At 39.2% G+C, this 18,419-nt stretch overlaps 1 protein-coding gene across 5 annotated transcripts in view; it reads right to left on the reverse strand.

Annotated features, from left to right (window-relative positions):
* LOC115018179 (roundabout homolog 2) overlaps positions 1 to 18,419 on the reverse strand; it is a 48,109-nt gene that overhangs the window by 7,748 nt on the left and 21,942 nt on the right. For all 5 annotated transcript variants that reach the window (XM_029447046.1, XM_029447050.1, XM_029447047.1 and 2 more), the window contains exons 6-17: positions 17,322 to 17,449; positions 13,618 to 13,742; positions 11,440 to 11,611; positions 10,817 to 11,022; positions 8,578 to 8,659; positions 8,180 to 8,348; positions 5,348 to 5,514; positions 4,923 to 5,044; positions 4,488 to 4,704; positions 3,839 to 3,957; positions 1,624 to 1,801; positions 176 to 394 (exon numbers count right to left, since the gene is read on the reverse strand). In XM_029447046.1, coding sequence (XP_029302906.1) covers positions 176 to 394; positions 1,624 to 1,801; positions 3,839 to 3,957; positions 4,488 to 4,704; positions 4,923 to 5,044; positions 5,348 to 5,514; positions 8,180 to 8,348; positions 8,578 to 8,659; positions 10,817 to 11,022; positions 11,440 to 11,611; positions 13,618 to 13,742; positions 17,322 to 17,449 — 1,904 coding nt within the window. The remainder of the gene's footprint in view (positions 1 to 175; positions 395 to 1,623; positions 1,802 to 3,838; positions 3,958 to 4,487; positions 4,705 to 4,922; positions 5,045 to 5,347; positions 5,515 to 8,179; positions 8,349 to 8,577; positions 8,660 to 10,816; positions 11,023 to 11,439; positions 11,612 to 13,617; positions 13,743 to 17,321; positions 17,450 to 18,419) is intronic.

The following is an 18,419-nucleotide window of genomic DNA, read 5'->3' on the forward strand; positions in this document are numbered from 1 at the left end:
TTCTGCTTTAAAGAGAAATCTTGTTGACGTAAAAAACTAAAGCTTCTGAAAATCTCCACAAATGTCAAATTCCAGAAATCAACTTCCTGATATTTTCCAGCTAACCCTTTGAACACCCAACACCTGTCATGATGCTAAAACTTAGTCAAAATAAGTCAGAGCTTTTGCCGCTTACCTGCCGGTGTGTATGCGAAGGATGTGGTGTAGTGTCCCAGCTGCTTCCTCCTGCGGTGTCGACAGTACAACCATCCACTGAAGCCCGTCAGCACCAACCACGCAGCTACACCCAGCCCTGCGATGAAGGCCGGCTGCCGGACGAAGCTAGTGATCTGCTCCGATATGCTGAGGTTACCGCCTTTCTTCACAGGCGTTGAAGTCTTGTCCAGAGGGAGAGCTGAAAGAGAAGTATTAAAGATTAAGACAAAGTGGAGGGCTGTTGGCATCACTATTAAAAACATGACATTTTTAAAGCGTTTTTATGTCATCCTGTATCATTTAGGTTTAGTAACAACAATCTGGTGACAGTTGAAAGGTAAAGTTTGACATTTCGGGAAATACACTTAAGCAATGTCTTGTTGAGAGATAGATATAAAGATTGATACCACACTCAAGTCTATTAGTTCAATATGAAGCTGCCAGTTAGCTTAGCTTAGTTTAGCCTAAAGATTGGAAATTGCTGGAGTGACTCTGTCCAAAAGACACGTTTGTGTTACCTGAAAAACCAAAACAAGCTATGTTGTGCTAAGCCTGTGGCATATAGCCCTCAGTAAAATCACAAACTGTTGTTTTTACAGTTTGGTTTTTGTATGTTTTTAAGCAGATGAGATACAATGTGTTAATTAGTGAGCTTGAGAGGCGGAGAGAACCAGGCTAGCTGTTTCCAGGCTTTTAGTGGGCAGTTCAAATAGCAAAAGAAGGAAGGGAGATGGATGTTTCAAATGCATTTTTAATTGTAAATATCCATTCAGCTACTGTGGAGATATCAAGGTCTAAATTCAGGAAAGTTGTCTTGCTGGCAAGTTTGAGGGCAGAGGTTCCAAGGAGTATCACATCAGCTGTAAATCAGCTGTAAATCAGCTGTAAACTGTAGGTGGGTCATTTCATGCACTGCACATTTGACCTATAGGGAAACACATTGTTGAGAACAAGATGAAACAAGATCCTTTGAAAGGTCTCCTTAATGGGGACTAATAAGAGGATATTGAGCTGGGGAACCTGGGAGTATAGAAGCTTTATGCTAAGCTAATAGGCTGCTGGCTGTGGCTTTATATTTACAGTACATACATGAAGGTGGCATCGATCCTTTCATCTAACTCAATCTCTCATCTAAAAAAGCAGGTAAAGAGGAGAGAAGAAATATCTCAGAGAACACCAGAAACAACTCACATCCTCTGGGCTTCAAACTTGTCTGGCTGTGAAGCTGACACGACTTGCAGTTTTAATATAAAAAATCTTCGCTGTTAATTCTCAACTACCACTTTTTATGTTTTCACACTCAGATAAAGAGTGTAAGTAATTTACACAGCACAATCATCATTTCCACATGCAGATTTAATTTGTGGTGAGCGCACGTTTAGCGATATTTCTCTGTCTTTAGTGGCTCTAGCAGTTTAAGTGACTCACTGAGAAGCAGGCTGACAGGCGGGCTTTGGGTGCCCACACCCAGACTGGTGACAGCAGCTACCACCACGGTGTAGTGGACGTTAGGCAACAGGCCTGTCAGCAGGATGGACAGCACCTCTCCATCCACTGTCCGGTTTATCTGGTTCCCCTGCTCCATGCCGCTGCACAGACACCAGACCTGACACACAGCACACATGGGGGGGTTAACGCTTGAGTCATGTAACCACAAGACATTCATTTATCCTGCAAACCCTCTGCTAAGACATGGTTATTATAATAAAACAGTCACTGAAGCTTTATCTGTCTACACGGTGGAGAATGACGGCAAAGATACAGACGAGATGAAAGAGATGTCAATGAAATCACAGTTAAAAGACAGATATAAAATCCTGATGTAGCAAATGTGTGTGCCTCGAGGCATTCACTTTGTGTTGGAGGTGTTACTTTCCCACGAACGTACATCCATGTTGGATTCATGTCTTTCAAAATCCTGCAGTAGAAGAAATATTCTTAAGTAAAAGTAGCAAAACCACAATGTCATGTTTTTAATAAGAAGTCAGAAATAGTGAAATAAGAAGTTCCTGGAGCTCAAAGTCATATTTTCAAATAACTGCTGAAAATACTCAGCATATTTTTGTTTTCTTTAGTTGTTAAATTACTTCATACACTGTTGGCTAATTGAATCAACAAAAACAGGGATCATACTTTATAAAAATTAGCATACAGTTTGTTTTTAAACTAAAATCTTCAAATACTAAGTATAGTTGTATATAAATGCAGTGCAGTATTAAGTGCAACATTTGTCTCAGTGTCTCAGTACGTTGGTTGTTCTTGGGTACCGTTCTCCTCCGATATAATCTAAATAAGTACAATGAAACAACTTTTAGTAATGAAAATGTATTCTGTCACACCCTACTGCCAAGTCAACATTTACTTCTTTTTTTTTTTTTATACATGTAAGCCACAGGGAGGCTTGTACAAAACATTGTGAGCAGTTTTCAGCAAATTGAATGTTTAAGGGGATTAAACGTGATCCTTGCCTCGGGCTGATGAGCCTCCACACACAATATGATCGGGCATTTCATGATCAGACTTGTGAGGGTTTCTAACTTTCTACATGTAGACACAGATGGGATGAATAAATCAAAACAATAGAACTGCATGTTCCTTTTTTTCTTCTTGGAATAGCAGCCTGATAATTAGTAATCAGTGTTGTGCTCATACTAAGAGACAGAAAATCAGAAGTCCATGTTTTTTTCACTGAGCAAACAGATGACAGGGACAGTCCGTGTTCAATCTGATGACAACAATTTGTCTACTTCTGCGCCAGCAATGCATGTACTGGCAGCAGATAAGAGACATGAGTATTAATAATCATTGTTAATTAAAATCAGTATCCAAACAACAAAGTTGGTCAACACTGAGTAATAATGAGTGTGTAAAAATATCATAGATTAAAAGAACAATTTCTTCCTTTTTATATTCAGTCTGTCAACGATTGATGGACTTAAAGGGGCCATATTGTGTACAACTCACTTATTCAGTGCCTGTGCACATACATTTGGATATCTGGAGTGACTTCCAACCCGCAAACTGAAATAACACAACCCTGTCAGTTTTTTTGTGGGATACATGTGATTCTACAAGCCACTCATATTTGGCTCCCCTTTCTGTGTCACATGCAGTCTCATTAGAATATACCGTCTCCCTTCTGAGTATATCCATCCACGACTAGAGAACTACCTTTGCATTTTGTCTGGCAAGCCAATCAGAGCAGACTGCTCTCAGGAGGGGGGATTAAAGAGACAGGCCCTGAGACAGTGCGTTTCAGACAGAAGGTGAATACAGCTTTATTCGGAGAGACAGTTTGAGGAACATAACGTGTTTTTTGAGCACTAAAGCATGTAAACGTGTTCCAGTATAAACCCAAAATGCAAACATGAACCTGAACATGAGCTTAATTTATCCACTTGAAAGGCAGAAATAAACAGAATAATTCAGACAATCAGGTGTAGTCATATGCTGATAGCTGTAGTCAAGTACATTATATTTATATAGCACAACATCCCACATTTTCCTCAAGGTGCTTTACAATCCATTCAGCATATGTCACTCTCTGTCCTTCGACCTTCGATTTCAAGTAATAATCTCCCACGAAAAAAACCTTTACTGGGAGAAAATGGAAGAAATCTTGAGAAGAAGGTTACAGTCTCACCTTGTACTCTCGAATGATGCCGCACTGAGTATTATGAGGCGGAGGCTCCCAAGACACACTGATACTGGAGCTGTCGGTGAGCTGAACCACTGATACAGCCTGTGGAGGTGCACTTAAAACTGCAGACAGAGATAAGACGGAAAATGACATTTCTATTATAATTAACTGATATCAGTGTTGCGGTAGAGCTCAATTTTATAGGTCCGTAATTTCCGGATAATTTCCTAATAATGTCCCGAGGTTTTCTTCAAAGAAGCAAGTCATTTCGTTGCTGTTATTCAGGAAAATAGGAAAGCCCTTGAAAAAAAGACTCATTTTAAATCCAATTAAATCCTATTTATTGATTTAGTTATTTAGTATTGGAAACAATATTCCCGATACATGTCACATTTGTGCATGTTCAGCTGAACTGCTGTGCAGTTACTCTCCCAATATTGCAAATTAAATCATTTGAAATGTTCCAATTAAACACTGTCTCTTTACTTTTCCCCTAATTATTAAGAACTTATTAGGAAATGATGGACCATACATTTAAGTGCTACCTACTTTGAACTCTTCCTATAAGGACAATAATATCAACTGTAACTCATAACAGATTTACTTGATAATTATAGTTCTTTTGAAAAAGTTATTGATAAGCATCTCTTACCCTCCTCAGGCGTATGCAGCAGAATCATGAGGCTGTCATGTCCCTGTAACTCATTGAAGTAAGGCCGTATCTTGACCTCATACTCTGTGCTGCTGTACAGATCTACTAAGATGATGCTGTGGTCAGACGTGGCCTCCACATCCTGGACCAACCAGGAGCTGCCGATAGTCCGGTAAAATATACGATAACCTTGAACGTAGCGAGACTGAAGGGCGACCTGAAAAAAGTTGTTGAGACAAAAAAAACAGAAACAGAAACAGAGATAGACATTTGTATGAAAAGCAGAACCAGCTGTGTTTGTACTTCATGTTAATCTGTTCGTGTCACGTAATGTTTGGAGGAGTTTTTGAAGTTAATGTTTGGAGATTAGCGTGTCCTCCGCACACTGAAAGCCGACTTTGAAAAGTTTTTTTCTCTGCAATGTATTCAACTCACAGTCCAAGATATCTTGGCGCTTGTAGGAGACAGAACCACAGGCTTCTGCAGGTAGACAGACACCTCTCCTAACTCTCTCTGCACCTGTCTGTGGTCCACACCCTGTTCCGTAGGGCTCCCATCTGAAACAACAAAGAAATCCATACAGTCCAGGCCAAATAAAACAGATAAATAGCAACTACTCAGCGAAAAAGAAGAAGCTTTTTGATGAATTCAACATTGCTTAAGGCAAAGGAGCGTCACACTGGGAAAGCAATTAGTTTGAAATTGCACATGAAAAGCAAGTTTTCTATACTACTCATTATCTTGGCTCCAGCCTTAGTATCTTCAATTTCTTTCTTTAAAAATATAAACTGAAATCAAGATTGTACTCACACTATGCAAGTGTAACCAGAAAAAGATGAGTTTTTGCTTATGTAACTCACCCTGCGTCCTGACAGGCTCGGAGATCGGGCTGGGGTCACTGAGGCCATAAGAGTTGACCGCTCGGACGATAAAGAGATAAACAGTGTTGGGGAAGAGTCCGACGACTGTGTGCCTCTCCTGCCTCACGTGATCCGCCACCGTTTGCCAGTTGCTGCCCACTGATTGGCTGAAGGAAAAAGACTATGAAAAACATTTCTCAAAATATCTTTCTTGTGATCATCGTTTAACTATATTGTGAGATTAAAAGACAGCATTTGAGAATTCTTACTCATTTAAGGATTTTGGGGAAAGTAAGATCAAGTACACTTGAAGGTCAAGATCTTTATCAGGAGAATGTTAGAACATACAGTTTCCCTCCGCGTGAACACTTTCTGTTATCTCGAGAGCACAAATTCATTATCATGTTATCTTGAGATAATGATCACAACTCTTGGCTCGTTACTGATAGCCTGATTCTACTGATAATAGTGGAACAGGATATGTCAGGAAAAGAGATCTAAATTTGATTAAATCACATGTAATATTGCTTCTACAGTTAGTTACTTATATTAAGTTATGAAATGTTTTTTTTTATTAACTAAATCTCTCAAATAACTTCACATCTAAGAAGCTGTAAATAACCACATTTTGTCTTAATTATTAATGACAGTGAATAGATTTCTGACAATTCATTTACTGTCAATTCATCAGAGTAGGACTGACAGACGAACCATTCTCCCTAATACAAGCCATAGTAGCATCAAAATGATTTTGAAGCTGTTATTTGCGTTCTTGCCGAGAGTTAGATTCTTCACTCTCAGATGTCGTTGTTTAATATGAAGCTACATCCAGCAGCCAGTTAGCTTATCATAAACACTAGAAACAGGGGTAAAGTATAAAAGTATAAAAATTAGAATTTGTGTTTTCCCCACTCTTTATGCTAAGCTAAGCTAACCTTCTCCTGGGTGTAGCTTCATATGTATCGGACAGATGTGGACGGCATCATAAATCTCTTAACAGCCATTATTGTACAAATGAATTTTATATCAGCTGCTTCATGGATCCATGAGATTCTGTTCATGTAAAAACACACGGCTGGTCTCAACCTTTGGACAGATACAATAACGGGCTTTATTCCTTTTTTAATGCAGCAGGCTGTAACAGGCAGCTTCTCAATGGATCCTGTGAGGATACGATGCACTGATGCTGTGCAGAATCGAGAACCATCAAACAGTGTGAGCACAATTTAGCATCTTCCTCAACTCCTTGGAGTAGAAAATTGCGAGGTAATTACAACAAGCAGGCATTTTCCTATCATCAATGTTTCCTTCTCTGCTACCTTTCTCATCAAATGTTCTCCAGAGAAACTGTTTCGCCATTTAAAAAGGATAATCTAAAACTGCATCTGTAAATGGGTTTGGAGTCGATGCTTTTACATAAATCCTCCTTGAAAATGTTTTCTCTTTTAAAATTAAAAACAGAAATCTAATTGTTACATACAAGGGATGCTATAGTAGACAAATATGGATTATCATATCTTTATTTGTTCCTTCTGAAGCCTGAAAACAAATATTTCCAAACAATTTGTTGGTGTTGGAGCATGCAACAGTGAGTGGATCTTTATCATTAGCTCAGCGTGCAAGTGTGCCACACAGAGCTTTCTTTCCACACAGTGCTAACTGGACTTTTGTGTGTGTGTTTGCGTCTGTACACTCGGCCTGTACCCTCTCTCCTCTATAATGAGTGAGCTGTCCAACTGGGCTAGCATCGCCTCCTTCCTTTGCCCCGGGACAGGACAGAGCTGCCGAACTGACCACTGCAGTAATTGTCTCTTCTTTCACTCACTGTCCATCTCACTAAAGCCTCTGGTTGGTTGTTAGAGCTGCTATGGTTCTCCTCGGGATTGCCACGGCTAATAGTGATGCAGTGAGTGTCACAGTTCCACTTCAGGAAGTCACTTAACAGCACTGTCTCTCCCTCAGGCAGAGAGGAGTCATTTCCAAACTCTAATGACTTTAAATGAAGAAGACTTCATAATGTGGGAATAGTCAGAGAAAATAAAACAGCAGAAGACTGTGGATACAGTTGAAATAGCTATAGATACTACCAGATAATTCCCTTTAAAACCCCAATTTGTTATTCACTCTATTTGGATGGAGTAAACAAACTAAATATAATTAGTGAAGGTAATTAGTGTTATCCTGGATTTATTTTTTAGATATGTAGAAAGCTAGGCTAGCTGTTTCCCCATGCTTCCATTTGTTGTGCTAAGCTAAGCTAACGAGCTGCAGTAGCTTCATATTCAACAGATAGTGGTATCAATCTTCACATCCATAGACGTAGATTTCAAGGGGTGGAGGCCGGAGACACATCCCCCTCAATATTCAGAACACATACATTTGTCCCCCCCAATAAAAGCATGAAAGTAGCAGAGGACTTTTATTTTCGACAAACTGCAAGAATGCGTCTCATAAATGCAACAAAGTAATTGATAGCAGTATGCAACTTTGGAAGCCATGTTTGCAATCTGCCATGAAACGGAAAGAAGATGAAGCAACTTTAACGAAGGTTGAACAACCTACACCCTTGTTCTCATCTACCTCTCAGCGAATATTGTTTTTCCCAACATGTCAAAGTATTCCTTCAACCACACTACAATCATGAAAACATCTTTTTTGATGCTTTGAACGATGAAGAGAAATGGTTAGGTTAAGATAAAATGCCTGACCTGACCTTACAAACTCAAAATCTCTCAAAATAAACAGAAGTAAAAGTGATCACTCCACTGAAAAGGGAACTTAAAACACTACTTTAGGACATGAAGGTGTTCATCCTGTATCAGTGTGTCACACCTGAAGGCTTCTATGATGTAGGAGGTGACAGCGGCCCCGCCTTCATGAGGGTTGGACTGCCAGGTGAGGGTGACGGTGTTTTTGGTCGACTCCGTCACTACAGGCTTCTGCGGAGGCCCCGGAAGCTGGATGAACTCGGAAGCTCTGGATATAGAAGAAACTCCGTCTTCTGTTAGACAAACAGGGAAACAGCACTGTTGTACCACAACAATAGATTGATTCCAATCAATATTTTGTCTGAAACTGAAGTGGAGTTTTGTCCTGATATATGGCTGCATACTGTGCTCTTATGAAGAATGTTGGCAATATAGTAGATTCTTAAGGGAGGTATAGTGTGAGAGTGACAGAGTGTGAAGTGTAACAGAGAGACAGAGTGTGGAGAGTTTTGGTGAGAGTACCTTTGACAGTCAACATCCCACTCCAGCTCGACTCCCCTGTGGCGCTGGATACCGTGCACGTGTACATCCCCGAGTCTATGTCCTGTTGAACAGCAGTTAACATTTGAGACAGACACCCGGCAAAAATGGAAAAGAACAAATGCTGCAAGCAGTTTTTAATTTTTGAAGGATGATTTAGATCTATTTAGATGGCTTTAAAGAATGTTAAACTCAAGAGCGTCCACGGAAAAATCATGACATTCTCAATCTGTCTGGCAGTAGTAGAGTATACATTTACTATAAGCCAATTTGTACTTCTACTCCACTATATTTCAGTGGGAAATACAGCATGTTTTACTTAATACACTACACTATATTTACCTGACTACTAGCTACTAGTTACTTTAAAGATATATTTTAAAGGAGTATAACATAGCCAAAACATTAACATGCTGCAGGTTAATGCACAATAATATAACAAAATAATAATAATATAAGTTAATTATGTAAATAAAGTAAGTCATTTAGTCTGTAAATTCCAAATTATTTCCATATAACTTTCAATCCGACAAGTTTTCAGCAAAGAATTATGTAAAATAAGAATATTCTTGAAATAAGATGCTCTGTTCAAACCCCAAGTAATTAGTCTTTCATTATTCATTGTTATTGGAATATATAATATCTATATAATATACTGTATTTTTACTTTAGATCATTTCTAGCATGTTCAGTTGACCTGCCCTTCACTGACTAAAGCACACTATAGGTAATGCCTGCAATTATGTTAGTGTACCAAGTGAATCTCTATTTTCTATTAATTTGGAGTTGTTTCTCTGTCCACTTAATAAATGTAAGTCCAATATTGACTCTCCTTTTCACTCTGTTTTATTGTCTCCAACAACTCCTGAGGGAAATATCTGGCTCTTTAGCTGCTAAATGTTCCACTATGTTCACCAGCTAGTTGCTAACTTTGTTGTTTGGTGCTCTTTCACTGAAAACAGCTGCCCGATGGTGATGAGAGCGGCGAGAGTGAACGAAACCAGAACATTTGTTGGCTATAAAACCTAAATAATGAGCTGACAGACACCAAAAAAGCTCCCTAGAGCAAAGGGAAACTGCAGTGTCGGGTGATAATCCGGCTTTAAGTAAAGGATCTGAATTATTTTTTGACCGCTGCTGTCTGGTTTGCCATCATCTTTAAATACAAATGTAATCCATGCATACCTAAACTCACTCAGTATTCTTCCCCTCAGCCTCAGCAGCTCTCAGAGCTCCATCGCTACAAACCATGAGACACCACAGTTTACATTAAGACCTGTATATGCCTTCATGCTTCACCGACACAGCCCTATCCTGGCTGAGAGCCAGTCTGCTGGAACCATCATGAGACCATATGAGATCATCCACCGCAGTGTTGACCTCTGGCTGACAGACAGCACAGCGTGTGGGCAGGTGGACTTCTTTAGATGACTTCAGCTGCTGCTAAAATATTGATAGCTGGTAGCAGCATCAGCAGGTAAAATATTTTTAGTCCCTCACTCGTCAACTCCATTTCCACTCTTCTGTTTTCCCCCTTGTCATCCCCTTGATGCCACACTAATGCATTTCTTCTGTTCCATTGAGCACATTGGCATGGCAGATTTCCCCAGCCTCACTGGTGCACTGGACCAAACTTTAATGCTCCAAGTTTGCTGAACACCACACCCGTAGAAAAGAGGATGAGAGAGGAAGTGAATAAGTCGGGGCAGGGGATTTAATTAAATGGCGGTCAGATGATTAATCGTCTATCGCGAGTCAATTAACGAAAGCGATGCTGCTTTTGCTCCGTCCAGCGTGCATTCCTTGACCTCCAGGTGGGGTTATAGCACAAAGGGGCAGCTGACTGCTCTTCCATCAAAGCAGAACACATTAGCATTTACAAACAAGCACCTTCATTAACATTACAATTACACACCGCATGAGCACATAATTGCGCTGGAGAGATATGCTCTGCCTTAGAGAGATTGTTCTTTGAAACTCAGTCTCACCCTAATTTTACAAACAAAAAAACAATTTATATTCGAAAAGGAAAAAAAATATGTTGCCACATGGGATGCAGGCAGGAAGGTTTACAGAAGTTTTTTTTTTTTGCAATTTCCATCTATCACACTCAGTTTTTACTTCAGTTAAACAGCAAAACTCATCCTTTTCATGCCCTTTCCAATAAATGACACCAACCTTACAGAAACATACACACACACAAACACACACCCACACACACCTTGATGTCTGTGATTTGCAAAGTGCCATTCTCCATCAAGGTCAGACGAGGTTTATTTCCCAGAAGTCTCTCTTCATCCTTCTCCCATGCAATCTTGACTGAGGGCCCTCCGATTACACGGCAGTGCAGCTGCGCTGTCGCACCCCGAGATACAGTCTGATTGGCCGGTCCTTGGCGGATAATAGGCGGGACACGACCTGAAGGACCTACCAGTTTGAGGAGAGAGGAGGCAGAATATTATGTCTCTCTCATGATTAGCTATACAGTGAAGAAGGTGGTGAAAAACTGAAAAAATTGTGGAAGGCGTACAAAAGGCCTTTAGAAAATAAGATTGTAAAGTGCCCGCCGAGTGCAAAGGGTGAAAATACTTTAGATGCTTAGTAGGCAGAACATATTTGGCTGTACACAAAGCAAAACATAGATAAATCTGGTGCTTACAAGCAGAAACAGAACATTAAGGCTGAAATTCATTGCTCATCCAGCATGGGGTCTCTAACTGTGTTCTTTCTTGGTCTTGATGAGCCTTATTGTTATGCACCTGCTTAGCAATTAATATGTTTTATCCTCATTAGCTGATAAATAATAAACCTCCTCCAGGTTCAAACGTGACTGTGAAGTCTTACCTCCTTCCACCTCCAGCAGCGCCTTGGTCAACACACTTCCTGCTACACTGATGGCCTGGCAGATGTAGAAACCAGAGTCCTCCGGGTGGACGTCAGCGATGGTCAGTTCTCCCCTCATGGAGACAGAGTAGCGGCCAGACTGTGATGGTGGCTGGCCGGGGAACAACAACATCTAAACACACAGACAGACAGCAGAACTGAAAATAACATATAGGACTAGGGCTATGTTGTGTCTGTTCCTCAATTATTCAATTAATAATTTTGTCTGTAAAATGGCAGGAAATTGTAAAAGATTCATATTGCAATTCCCCAGAGCCTGAAATGACCCTGATTTAAACAGAGACAACACAAGATACAAATTTGAGAAGATCAGAACAACAAATGTTTGGCATTTTTGCCTAAACAATAAATCAATCATCCAAATTATTATTGGCTACATTATTGTGTTGTTAGACTAGGCTAATTGTTTTAGGGGTGCAACTAACGACTATTTTCATTTCCAATTATTTTGATATAATTAAAAAAAAATGCTCATCACAATGTTTCAGAGCCTTAGGTCACATCTTCAAAAAGCTTGTTTTGTCCAAACAAGTTGAATGTACATGTGCATAGAAGACAGATACATTTTCTGTTGATCAACTCATTTAATAACTTATTTAATTGTTTAATTTATTGGATGTTTATATAACCATCCAGGGCATATCTCATCAACTTCTAAACATAGCCAAGCATGCTAGCATGGCTGTAGAGTCACACATTGAGCTAATGTCCCCATGCTAATAGGCTCGCAGTGCCAATGCTAATGGAGATTTTTAGCAGCTATAACGTTAACCAAGTTTCCCATCTTAGCTTAGCATGTTAGCATGCTAACACATAGCAGTACAGCTGAGGCTAATGGTAACGTCATTAGGTGTTTAGTAATAAATGTATTGGACAAATGAGCTGATGTTTGCGCTAAAGGAAAAGTGAACGCACATTAATGTCCGAACCAAATTTCATGGCAATCCATCCAGCAGTTGTTGAGACATTTCACTCAATACCACAAATGTCAACCTTGGTGGTGCTAGAGGAAAACTCGGGGATCCCCAAAGTCAATAATAACCATAATTTGAAAGGATGTCCAAATTCATCCAATAGTTGAATTAAATGAATGAATAGTTGAACCAAAATGGGGGAGCAGCAGACAGACATCACCACTAGCATGGCTTAAACAAACTGGAAGAGATGTTTGTTTTTTTGGTGTTTTAGGGATGATGCCCACTAACAGACGTTTTATAGCTGTCCCATTCTGTTTTTCTGTAAGTGAGATTGATGTGAACAAGGGGGAAGGGATGCACATAAATCTATTCAGCCATCCATTTCATTCCTCTAAGAGGCTTAGACTTTGGTAAAGGGACCAAGGTTATAAGGCTATAGATAATCCCCAAATGCAGCAAAAAGATCTACAAACAGCCAAGCCATGCCTCAACCATCCTGCAGACGGACGCTCATTCTCAAAATCTGCAGCTGAACTTCCTGTTTGCTCTCCGAGAAGCTTCTAAAGACATCTGAATCTGCTCCTCCAAGTCACTGATCCCAGCTGCTGTTGAGCAACAGGGTATTTATAGTTGGGTACAATGTGGAAGGAGGGCAGTGTTTGTCTGCAGGTTGGCCCCGAAGAAGCAGTTTTCACACCTGGTGTACTTCCTGCCACCTCTCCCTCCTTCTTCTCTACTTCCTCACCCCCTCCTCATCATCATTATTCTCTTACACTGCGGTCACAAGCAAAAGAAACATTTCTCGCCAACGCAATACCGCAATGTCTTCCAACACTTTGTCTCTAGTCATATCTCTGAGCCAAATGCAAATGTGATGCACTCTCTTGTTCGCCTCTCGCCCATTTCTCTCACAAAAATGTGTGGGCAACCCAAAATAAGTGGCAAAAACTATGATTAAATCGGTGAGTCTTTCTCACCTTTAAAACAAAGAATGTGTGAAGCTCTACTTGTAGATGTATGATAAACAATTCAGTATGACTAAAGTTTTCAAAAATCCCCAAACCACACATGATTAACAACCTGAGGCTTGTAGGAGAGTAAATGTACTCATACGTACTCGTCCAGTGATTTGTAAACAGGAAATCACTTTGCTGGATGTTGATGCAATATTCAGCATTAAAGGATCTCTTCAGCCTCTTACCTGGCTGCCCTCTTTCTGCCAGAAGATGGCAGGTGGAGGGTTTCCTGTTGTGCCGCATTGGAAGGTGATGCTTCTCCCCTGGTTGGCAATCTGGTCTCTGGGCTTCGTAGCAATCTGAGGTGGTACTGGAGGAGAAAGACAGGTGTGACCACCAAAACACTTATTTCTGCATGAAAACTCCTGTGATTCCTTTGTGCGATCAACACCTGATGTGTTAACCAGTGGTAGAAGAAGTATTAATTTCCTTCACTTAAGTAAAAGTACCACGACGACAATGAAAAAACATTACAATTAAAATGACCAAAATATCAGCAAAGTGTCGAAAGTGTGTGTGAATTGTGATAATATTTGGACTTTTTACTAATCTTCTTTTGATTAAATATTTGATAGTTTTACCTCATTGGAGCCTAAATGGTTATTGTAATTAACCTGAGAAGTCTAGAAGGGGAATCACTGTTTGGTGCAACAACTCCTAGATATCAGAATATGACAAGGAGCCAGAACTAAACGCTGCTTCTTTGTAGGAGGTCACGAGAAGTTGACAATAGCTGGTTTAATCTATAACAATGCATTATTTTTTATAAACTCATGATTTGTTTTTTATGAAAATCTCAAAAGTCTCTAGCTGTCAGATAAATATAGTGGAGTAAAACATGAACATATAGGCGCTGATTGCTTTGAAGCCTGATCTGTATCGTTAAAGCACTCATCAGCTCCTCACAAGCAAAGATTTAAGAGTTGCCTCTTTAACCTTCTGAGCTTTTTGATCTATTGCTACACTGTCATCGCCCTCTCATCTTTAATGAGAGACATCACCTTGGTGTCCTCTGAAAATAACAAATCATCGCAGCGCTCGGCGGAGGCGTTCAGATGACATTTACTCAGTTATTTTGGGAAAGGTCTGGGCAGAGCTGCCAATTTCCAGCTCGGGTCAGATCATTGGGTTAGCCACATCATCACATCCTCTGTGGATTTACACTGACCACCGCCTTCTACCTCCCGGCTGAATAATTGGCTCATGCTTCCCGTCAGATGAAAAGCTTCTCCAGCCTGCATTCATCATCTCTTCAAATCTCGGCACAGCGCATATTTAGAGGCACACACACGTAAGAGAGCATGCAACACATATTTGTCTCGAAACACAAGTTATCTGAGTCATCTGTGTTGACTCGTAATGTTCTCACTAAGAGCATGTTCACAAATACAGAAGACATCTCACACGTTCATCAGCATCAAAGTGTTTTTGTGATTTTTGTGATTTGATGTAATGTCTTTAAACAAATGTGATGTGTTAGTCTCATGCACGTATGGTCTTACTGTATGTAGGGATGCACTATATTGGACTTTTGCTGATATTTTCTTTTCAATTGTTTTGCTGATGCCTGTACCGATTTACGTACATATTTTTTCCACCTAATTGCAGACAGCATCAAGTCTCTCCTGTAGTGGAGATAACATGTTATTATACTTACTGTTATTGTGATGGCCCCACTGGTAGATGCAGACATAAAAAGCAATGCTTCTAAAAACTTATTCACTGGGGAAAAATAAGAAATCTACTTAGCTGTATATGTATAACATGCCATGTTTTTTATGCAGCATAAGTAACAAAACTGCAATATTCATCCTACTTTAACAGGCTTGGATGACGCGTCATCTTATCAGATGTCATATCGGAGGAAATATCAGTCGATATTTCATTTTAAAGCCTTTTTCCCTATACCGATGCTGTGCCGGTATTATCGTGCATCCTTAGTCTTATGACTTATATCATTAGGTTATCTCTGTAGTTTGATCTTTTTTTATGATGGCAACCATATTTATGATCTTTTTTTATTTCAATGATATTATAATATGATATTATATATTGTTTGAATTATACATTTTGTGTTATCCTGTTTAATAATGTCAGTCTAGTTGGTAGTTAGAGTATGGGGGCGTTGGGTTTCTTTCCCAATGGGAGTGATATATAAAAAAACAAATTCTCCACAGAATTTGTAACTGATTTATTTTGCTTATCTGCTGTTTTTGGAGTTTATCTGATCAGATTACTCAACACCTTTGAATATGTGAGTGGGCGGAGCTCTGCTTTCTGTTGGACAATATAATAAGGTTTTCAGGATTCTTTTATTTCTAGGAGAAGTCATTGTCATTGTATATTTTAGTTATGTTACTTAACTTATATTGTGTCATGGATGCACATTAGATGATTATTACTGGTTATGTTAAACTGGACTTTCTTTTATTGTTTTGCTCGGTTATGTTTGTCTGTTAAAAATATAAAAAGCCTAGCAGTGGTTTGCACTTTGTTACTGTTTGTTGCTTTTATATTTTTGTTCACTTGTTTCTTTTGGTGGCTTAGTTTAGCTCCTGTAACCCAAGTCTTATACGTGTATGTTTGTCCTGGGTTTACCCTGAATATAAAATGTCCTGGCATGTCATTTAAGAAACCTTTTATAATAAATAAGTCATACAGGACACTCATGATAACTAATTGATTAATTCAGCTTAAATAAATGTTAAATAAATAAATAAAATAGATGTATCACAGGATGGAAGAAAATCTAAACATAAGTATAATAGTAAACCCTAAAAAGTAAAAAGTGCCCCTTTAATAATTACTCTGTATTATTATTCAGTATATAAAAGGACGAGCATGTATCCACCTAGAATGATTAATAGTAATAATAGTGACATTTTGGTCAGTAAAGTAACCTGAGGTCAAATCATGTCCTCATTTAAAAGTGAAGAATTCCACTGAGTTTGAATTAAAAACCCTTCAGCTGCTTTTTGTACTACTGTAGCTGCAAATGAGAGGAGGATTTACATGGTGTCACTCTATCCTGACACACTCCCCTCTACATAGCAGATGTGTGTTTGATAGGAGTCCTTAATCTGCTGTACATTAAGTCACTGTATCTGAGGCTTACTTAATGCCTGACTGCAGCAACAGGCATGTTGTCAACAATTTAGTGCCTAATGGAGGAACTTATTTACTAAGAATACTATACAGAAGAAATCCCTCTTTCAAAATTAATTAGCATAAAGCAAATGCCTTTTTTAGAGAAGAATTCAATGGAAAGTGAACTTACGGAAGGGGCCAACTGGAATGATGATAGGGTTTGAAACATGATGGAGAGAAATGGAAAATTAATGCGATGGATGAAACACTGAGCTACAAAACAAAACCGGTGATAGGTTGGAAAAGGAAGAAAAAAGAAGAAGAAGAAGCAGAGAGAATGGAAAACTGCCCAGTTTGGATTTCATTTGCACTGATAAAAGCATTAGTGGATGAAGTCGTCTGAGACTATTCAAACCAGGACACACAGAGAGAAAGAAAAAGGGCACGCGGAGAGCGAAGAGGCGAGAGCAGAGAGATAAAGAGACAGGAAGAGAGAGGGAGGGAGTCATGTCTTATTAATACTGGGACTGCTCCCTGGCAGTGAGTTAAAGCACACATCTACCAAACATCTGTCAAATGGCGTAATCCATACGATTTAGCATAAGCTCCTGGCAGCACCGCTGGACGGGGGCTCAAAAACATACACTGATATAAAAACACAGGGCATTGGACAGGAAATGGAAACCGGCTTTTGCATGATTTTGCTGCCATGTGCCTGTATGCATGAACATGAGCTTTTTTTCATGCATGCCTAAGTATGCGTGTGTGCGTGTATATACAATATGCATGATTTGTTTCTTACCGTGGACCTGCAACATGGCCGAGGCCTCCGTCTTGCCCACACTGTTTTCAGATGTGCAGGTATACGTCCCTTCATCCTCCTCTTTCACGCGGAACAAACGGAGGCTGTTGCCGTTGCGGATTTCAAACCTGGGAATGAAAAAGAGAGAGATAATGAAAGATCTAAGAGAGAAACATAGCACAAAGAAAATTACCATACTAATCTACAAAAAAAGTGAAGAAAATACGGCAGTAGTACGAGATAATGTCATTTCTTTCTTGTCAATCAACCTGTTGCCAGGATTTTTTTTCAAATCAAGTGGCATTATCTTGAAAAGGACTGGGACAATGTGCTTTATCTCAGATATTGTCACGGATTCCTGGAAAATTCTGTTGAACAGTTGAAAATCAATTAGAAACAAGATTATCCAAACCCACTGAAGGATTTTTCACTAGGAAAAACAACATTTTATCTTTTTACCTACATTAGGTATGAAGTTAAGATGGATTTTGCAGAGCAGTATTATTTAAAATACCAAATGCAACCAAGCTAATTCTGATGCCTTAGTCTATGCAAGGGATACAATGGATTAAACCCGTTTAATTCACTTCATTTCATAGACTCATAAACCATAGAAGCAACAGATTAAAACAAACAAATGATCACAAGGAAAAACAGAATATAATATAGCTCTTCATAAACATGAAAGATCTTTCATGTAGGATGCTGAAGCAGGTAGACAGTTAGCTTAGCTTTGCATTTTAGCCTTCTTTACATTTAGTTATCATTTCATTATTCTTTTTGGCATTAAATCTGTGAATGTCAGCACAATAATGAGACAATATACTCAACAGCTGTTGGAGAGCAGCGCTGCAGGGAGAAAATATAACAAAATCATCTGCATTCATTGAATAAATAAATAAATAAAGTAGAGAACACCTATAATTCATATCCTCAGCTCAACATAGTGTTGGCTTTGCTGTATAAGTGATTTACTCTATGTACGTCTTACCTTAAATTATTAAGGTTTACAATAATATAATGTTGGAAAGTGTAACAATTTTTTATTATTTAATAGGCTTCACTAAATAACATTAAATTGAGTTTGAATGGACAATT

Source organism: Cottoperca gobio, chromosome 13 (genome assembly GCF_900634415.1).
Source record: "Cottoperca gobio chromosome 13, fCotGob3.1, whole genome shotgun sequence".
Classification (NCBI taxonomy): Eukaryota; Metazoa; Chordata; class Actinopteri; order Perciformes; family Bovichtidae; genus Cottoperca; species Cottoperca gobio.